The sequence below is a fragment of the Lactuca sativa genome, chromosome 6 (genome assembly GCF_002870075.4).
Source record: "Lactuca sativa cultivar Salinas chromosome 6, Lsat_Salinas_v11, whole genome shotgun sequence".
NCBI classification, from domain to species: Eukaryota; Viridiplantae; Streptophyta; class Magnoliopsida; order Asterales; family Asteraceae; genus Lactuca; species Lactuca sativa.
The window spans coordinates 140,153,290-140,160,389 of NC_056628.2; the positions used below are offsets into that span (position 1 = coordinate 140,153,290).

Below are 7,100 nucleotides of genomic sequence, written 5' to 3' on the forward strand. Positions count from 1 at the left end.
AAACTCTCATCCTCCGATCACCAGATTCTCTCTTTGGCGTCTTCTCAAACTCCAATCTGCGTTGTTTTTCTCTCTTTGACCTCTGAAATCCACTCACAAATACACACGAAAACCACACATATACATAGTATTCTGCGCATAAGTCTCGGAAGAAGCTGCTAAAAGAGTCATCGGAAATGGCGTCGCCGTCGAATGAGCAGATGAATCGAGAAGAGACACCGACGGTTAAAGAATTGATGCATAAAACGAAAATAATTCAGTTCTTTGGAAGAAGTACTCCGATTATACTTCAGAAGGACAATGGTCCATGTCCTCTTCTCGCTATTTGTAATCATCTAAAACTCTTTTACTCCTTTTTAGGGTTTATTAATTTTGCCTAAATGATTCTTGAAATAGATTGGTTTTATGTTCGAGTTAGTTAAATCGATGATGATTTATTTAGTAGGGAATTTGTGCGGTATCATGAAGTGTTTAGATTGGATTTAGCGTACGTCTTAAGAATCACTGACAACGATTACGCGTTTAAGTTAACTTGTTACTTTAAACAGTTGTTTTGTTGCTAATTACTTAATTGGTACAGAATCGCCGTTCATTCAAAATTTAGGTCAAAATCTCAACATTATGTTAAGGTTTGGAGAAAAGTGATTATTGATTCAACTGTATGTAACTTCATACCTAATTTTTAGTTAATTTCGGTCTTCTAACAGAATTTCGAGGTTTTATTCAATGATATGATTGCAATCTGGTAATCAACTTGCTTGTATCATTATTAAGGATCACATGACTTCAAAGCATAGTTCATAACTGTGACCAAATAGTTTCATGAATTGGAAAAAGGTTGGAACCAAAAACTATTTATTTGATTGGGATTGTGTGCTTTTTATTAACCTGATGGATCATATAGATAAAACTACAATTTGATAATCAAAATTTGCAATTTATGGTAGGTAACATTCTCTCATTGAGAAACAATTTAAGTCTGAGCCCAGATGTAGCCGAAGTATCACAGGAAAAATTGCTTTCACTTGTGGCAGAAAGATTAATTGATTCAAACAGTAATGTGAATGTAAGTGAAACCTCTTTTTTTGATACAAAGATATTATTCGTTGCTAAGATGAACAAGTAGAAAGGAAAACATTTTTGTTCTTATTGATTTTGGTCCTTTTTAATTTGCTACAGAACAAAGATGAAGGGTATGTTGAAAATCAACAACAGAACATAGCCGATGCCATTGATTTACTCCCTCAACTTACAACTGGCATTGATGTGAACATCAAATTTACAAGGTATGCTTTTTCTTTCTAGTTCATCTCTCTATATTTTCCCCTTCATAATTCCAGATTTACAACTTACAAATCTTTGAACTGTTACAGAATCAATGATTTTGAGTTCACAAGGGAGTGTGCAATATTTGATCTGTTAGACATTCCACTTTATCATGGTTGGATTGTTGATCCACAGGTACATTCTGATTCTGCATTTAAATACACACATGCAATATGAATATGTTCAACATGAACTATAATTTAAATATACAATATTGGTGTCAGGATTCTGATACTTCAAATGCAATTGGGGCAAAATCCTACAATACCCTGATGGGAGAACTGGTTGCTCTTGAAACTCAAAACATGACAAGTGTTTCTTTAAAGAATCATGAACAAGATTCTGTTGAGAAAATAGAAAGAAGAGATCTTGAAGAGGAAAATGAGCTATTAGCAGCCATGAAGCTTTCAACAACTGATAATTTAATAACTTTTGAAGATGAAAAGGAAAGCCATGGTACAGAAATGGATGCTTGTGTAACAGAGAAGCAAGAAAAGAAAGATGGGAGTGAGGAGAGTAGCTTAGAAGCAGGGGCAAAAATGGAAAACATTTCACTTAGTTTGTCTGGATCAGATCCTTCACCTCCTGTTGATACCCTTTTGCTTGATTCAGAAGGAGATAAAAAGATTTCTGACCAATCAACTTCAAACACCAATGTAAATGAAGTAGAAAAAATCAAGATTGATGAAAAGATGCCACAATCACATAATGTGGTTTTGGAATCATCAAAGGACATGTCACAAAATATTCTTGAATCTGAATCTTTAATTGGAGATAAATCCAACACTACAACAAATGAAAGGCTAGAGACTACTGCAAAACAAGGTATGAAAGTATAGATAAAAGTAAATTGTTTTCATTTTTGAAAAGTTATAAAAGAAATTGCTTAAACTTTGTGGTGTTTTCAATCATAGGGGAAGTGATTAGGAGTTTTCTGAACAACAATGCGAGTCAGTTGACTATATATGGGTATATTTTGCTTATTTTTTTTAAAATTTAAATTTATTTTTCTTTATAAAACAAGATGATGATTTCTGTTGCTTACTAGGAGGACCTTCTTTTCTTTTGGTGTTGCAATACTTGCAGCCTTTTTTCCCTTCAAGATGGTTTAAAAGATCGTGAACTTTGTGTGTTTTTCAGAAATAACCACTTCAATACCATGTTCAAGGTTTGTTATTATTATTATTTTTTTAATTTGGTAGATTAACAATTTCTCTCTATATATTTTTTTATAAATCTCAACTTGTTTTCAGTTTGAAGGTGAACTATACATTTTAGCTACAGATCAAGGCTACTTAAATCAACCTGATTTGGTATGGGAAAAACTGAATGAGGTATATATAGTCTCTCCAAAAATTAGTAAACATTAAAAATTTAAATATGCTTAGGGGGTAGAATGAATATTATTGAAGTAATGGGGAAAAATTTAACATACACTTTCAGGTGAATGGTGATACAGTGTTTGTGAACGATAACTTCAAGAAATTCAATCCACAAAATCAAGAAACACGCACATGGGATGAGCAGAATGTGATGGCTAATACCGCTGTATTTACTTCCCTTAATTTAAATACTAATTAATTAATTTTTTTTTTTTTTTTATTTTCTATAATTCTAATTTTTAACTTTTATATTCCAGGATTATCTCGCAAGAATTGACAATTCCGGACAAGGAAACGCTGGTCTGAGGTAATTAATTCAATTTCAAAGTACAATGCTATATCGTGTAAAAATATATTAAATAGAAAGTACAATGCTATAATATTAATATATGTCATTTTATGACAGCTCTGATATGCAATTAGCCATTGCCCTTCAACAACAAGAATTTGATCAACAACAACCACAACAACCACAACGTGTTTTGCCACAGTCACCTACCACTTCACGTTCAGGGCTTGTTGTGGGTCCCCAGGTAACGTACTTTCATTTACTTTTATTTATTTATTTATTTATTTTTTTCACTTTTAATCTTTTTTTTCTTTTTTTTTTAAATTTGACAGCATGTGCATCCATCGAGGCCTAGGCAGGATCCAAAGCCTTCGAAGGACAAGGACAAGTGCACTGTGATGTGAGAAACTTGGGAATTGGGATAGATAGATACTATTTGGGCATACGTGTGATTTTTAAACTCAGCTCCCTTTTGATGTAAATGATGTAGGACTATTTGGTATATGAGACATGATGACTGTTTGGGGTCTTGTACCATGTGCATAGAATGTTGTAAACACAGATTACCTTTAGACAAATCACTGCTTAGTTCTTTTAGCTTGTTTGTGTTCCATTTTGCTTACAAAAGTGAAGTCATCATCCAAGTCGCTACAAACTTCTCTATAGCTTCTCCATATTAAGCATATCATACTTTGCTTTCTTATTTTTCTTTAAACCATAACTACTTCACATATAATTTTGGGTGGGTGATAGAGGTCCATAAATTACTTCCTTAACAGTATCAAGGATGCTATTTCCAGTGAACCCATCTTCTGTAGCATAATATTCAGAGCTCTCAACAACATCCTTTGACAAATTTGTCCCAATAAAGTAAAGAGCTGGAAGTACAATCGGACCTAATGCAACTGATACATAACCATTTTCCATATATTCATTCATTGTAGGAACCGATTTATCTCTCGACCATATTGCTTCCCTCAACATACTTTGCATCAAATTCAACCACTATCAAAAAATGAGACAGATGTAACTACTATAAATGTCAAAACAAATAATCAAATGTATAGGGGAATTGAAGGATTGCATTTTACAGTTTCAATAATATGATTTGCTACACTTCTATTTTGGCGTTTATAAGCTTCTTCTCCAATCCATTTCACCGCATCCTTAAGTGCTAAAAATATAATGCGAACCTCCTCTGAACAACAATCGTTGTCAACATTTACATGCCATCTGAAGTCGATAATAACAAGTTTAGAACTTGAATTAAGAGCATGTTACAAATATGAATAATATGGTTGAGGGATTAAGGATAATATACTTTTCAACACACTGAATGAGGTTCATCAACTCATCCATGGAGCCTCCAACATCAAAGAAGTCATCAATTACTCCAGTGAGGATGCTACTTTTGGTCCATGAAATACTTTTGAATTAAGCGCTTCCTCCACCTGATTTAATTAATATAAGAAAAGAGAGATATTTATTTATTATTATTATTTTTTTTGATAAAGTCAAAAGTCAATTTTATAATACCTCTGAAAAAATTGAAGCATTTAATATTGTTTGGTCAAGGAAATCTTTCGCTTCCCCAAAAGCCAACTCTTCTTGATGCATAATTTGTGATGCGTTACACATTTGAGCCGCTGCATATACGTCATCGAAAGGCTGTTTGGTAATTTCAGCCAATCGATCTACACCATGAAAACGAAAAAAAAAGATAAAAATTTAGTGGAAAGCTTACTTATATATAGTTAATATATATATGTTCCTGTAGTAGTTAGCAACTGGTGGTGGTGTTGTTATTTTAATTTCTTCCTATGAATACATTTTCATAGTTCAAAATTAGGAAAATAGATTTTCAGTATATATATATATATATATATATATATATATATATATATATATATATATATATATATATATATATATATATATATATATATATATATATATATATATATATATATTTATCATTTTTCAAATACATGTCACAACGTGCCTTATGTTTGAGAAATATACCAGAGGAAACTTCATATCCATTGGTCCTTAATACCCGAAAGGCTAGAGCACAAGTGACAATATCCATGAATATTTGCTCATCCCCCTGCACCCAACATCTAACTATATGTATGGCACATGTCATATTTCTAACCCAAGATATATATATATATATATATATATTCTGATTTAATAAAAATGAACTTCAAAAAGATCACCTATATGTTTCATCTAAAACATGTTGGATTTCCACCCTGAAATGTCGTGAGATTCCGAGACTTTGAAGTGTGTCAACCATGCAAAGGCGTGCATATATATCAAAAGGATACACTGTTGGGACTCTGATCGATTCACCAATTAAATTTGTTAGCAAAATGCATGAGACATGCATAAGATATATATATATATATATATATATATATATATATATATATATATATATATATATATATATATATATATATATATATATATATATATATATAAGATTGATGATAACATGAAATGGCTACCTGCATTCCCAAACTTGCTGATAAGAGAGCTTATATAATTTAAACATCCAGCATTTTGATGATGAACAAGAGCTGCTGCAGTTGCTGAAGGCGAGTTCAAAACAGATCCATTCTTCATCTGGTATTTCATCACCATTTTCCAATCATAGTAATTTCCAAGTCCTTCTGAAATTTTGCTTCAGCTTACTGACAAGAATGATAATAAATAAAGATTCGTAAGAGCCTTCAGTCTTTACCAAGTCATAATTATTTTCATAATGGAAGAAACAGAAATATGGATATAGTGGATAAGTAGTATTTGCTATTATCACAATAAAAAGCAGCTTAATTACATACCTTGTGAGCTCTAATTCTCTCTTGTATAGCATCTTACTCATCATATCTTTTTGATGTAATGAAAACTGTATGTTCAAGTCCTTTGCATACTCAAACATACCAGGAAATATGATGTCAAAACCAAATGGAGAACGTTGATCATTCTTGTCAGTAGCTGAAGCAAAATTTGACTCGATGAAACATAGACCTGAAATAAGATTGTTCGTTTATGTTGACAACTTTAATGAAGAAAGCCAATAGCCATAAACATACACACCTTTGTTAATATGGTGTTCTCCAGCATTCCATCGTTTCAATGCAACAACACATGCTAAAGTTGAAGCAAGAGTATCTTTAGGTAATGAGGAATGGTGATGAAGAAGACCCCCTCCCCATGAACCATCGTTAAGCTGATTTTCCATCAACCACTTGAGACAATCAGGGAAACAAGGGGAATCAGGAGAGTTTGGAGAAGGGACCATAGCCACCCAAGCTGTGTCATATGAAGAAACAGAAAGTTCCACATTGTTGAATAGTTTCCGAATTTTTTCTTTGGTCATATCAAAGCTCTGCATCATGTTTATAGTTAACAGTTTGATATTTTGAAGGATATTAATGATACAAAATGGAGCTAGCAAAACATATACCACAACTGCAGGATTAGCTTCTTGTAAAGAAGAATCATGATGATGATGATGATGCAAGGAGTACTGGGGTTGAAAAGGAAAACCATTGTTAAAGCAGGAGACTTGCATTGTGTATTTGTGTGTTTGTTAACAACAAATAGAGAAGGATGAGTATTCAGTTAAGGCTTTAGGTCTGTGGAATGGAGACATATGGATTGATGAACCATATATAGGGACAAGAAATAAATTTATCACAATTGATAATGACCTACAAAGACTTTTCTATATGGAATAATGACTTAAAAGGGTAACATATTTTTGGATTTGTAACTAAGTTTATTTTGTGCATATTTTCACATTAAACTTGTTGAACTATTCAAAAAACATCATTATGACATGCTATCGGAGGTTTAGCCGGTTTCCGATGTATTTAACACCTCTGGCGAGCCTTCGGTGTTCATGATTTTTGCAACGAACTCAAAAACTCTCTCTCTCTCTCATGAAATGGGTTATATACATCATATCTATGATAATGACAAGAAAAACTCTCATTTCCTTTTATAAAATCGTGTGTCTGCTCTGAAACCCAACAAAGGAAAAATGACATAAAAACTCTTAAATTTTCATAAAAATGTCGGTTTTACCTTTT

The 7,100-nt window shown here is 32.4% G+C and overlaps 1 protein-coding gene and 1 pseudogene across 1 annotated transcript; one reads left to right on the plus strand and one right to left on the minus strand.

The window, feature by feature from the left end:
- LOC111902341 (uncharacterized) lies at positions 1-3,594 on the plus strand. Its single transcript, XM_023898192.3, has 12 exons — positions 1-327; positions 948-1,066; positions 1,180-1,286; positions 1,374-1,461; positions 1,551-2,151; positions 2,241-2,295; positions 2,413-2,494; positions 2,580-2,660; positions 2,770-2,874; positions 2,966-3,015; positions 3,115-3,241; positions 3,330-3,594. The coding sequence occupies exons 1-12, from the start codon at positions 177-179 to the stop codon at positions 3,399-3,401; spliced, it is 1,638 nt and encodes a 545-aa protein (XP_023753960.1). The 5' UTR covers positions 1-176; the 3' UTR covers positions 3,402-3,594.
- Positions 3,595-3,723: 129 nt separating this feature from the next.
- Positions 3,724-6,768, minus strand: LOC111902448 (ent-kaurene synthase 1, chloroplastic-like; annotated as a pseudogene).
- Positions 6,769-7,100: the final 332 nt, after the last annotated feature.

What these genes read in the sequence shown, in the direction of transcription:
- LOC111902341 (XM_023898192.3), top strand. Translation starts at nt 177, where the DNA reads ATGGCGTCGCCGTCGAATGAGCAGATGAATCGAGAAGAGACACCGACG. An exon ending in CAAGGAAACGCTGGTCTGAG is followed by an intron (nt 3,016 to 3,114) that starts GTAATTAATTCA and finishes ATTTTATGACAG; the next exon opens with CTCTGATATGCAATTAGCCA. An exon ending in GGCTTGTTGTGGGTCCCCAG is followed by an intron (nt 3,242 to 3,329) that starts GTAACGTACTTT and finishes TAAATTTGACAG; the next exon opens with CATGTGCATCCATCGAGGCC.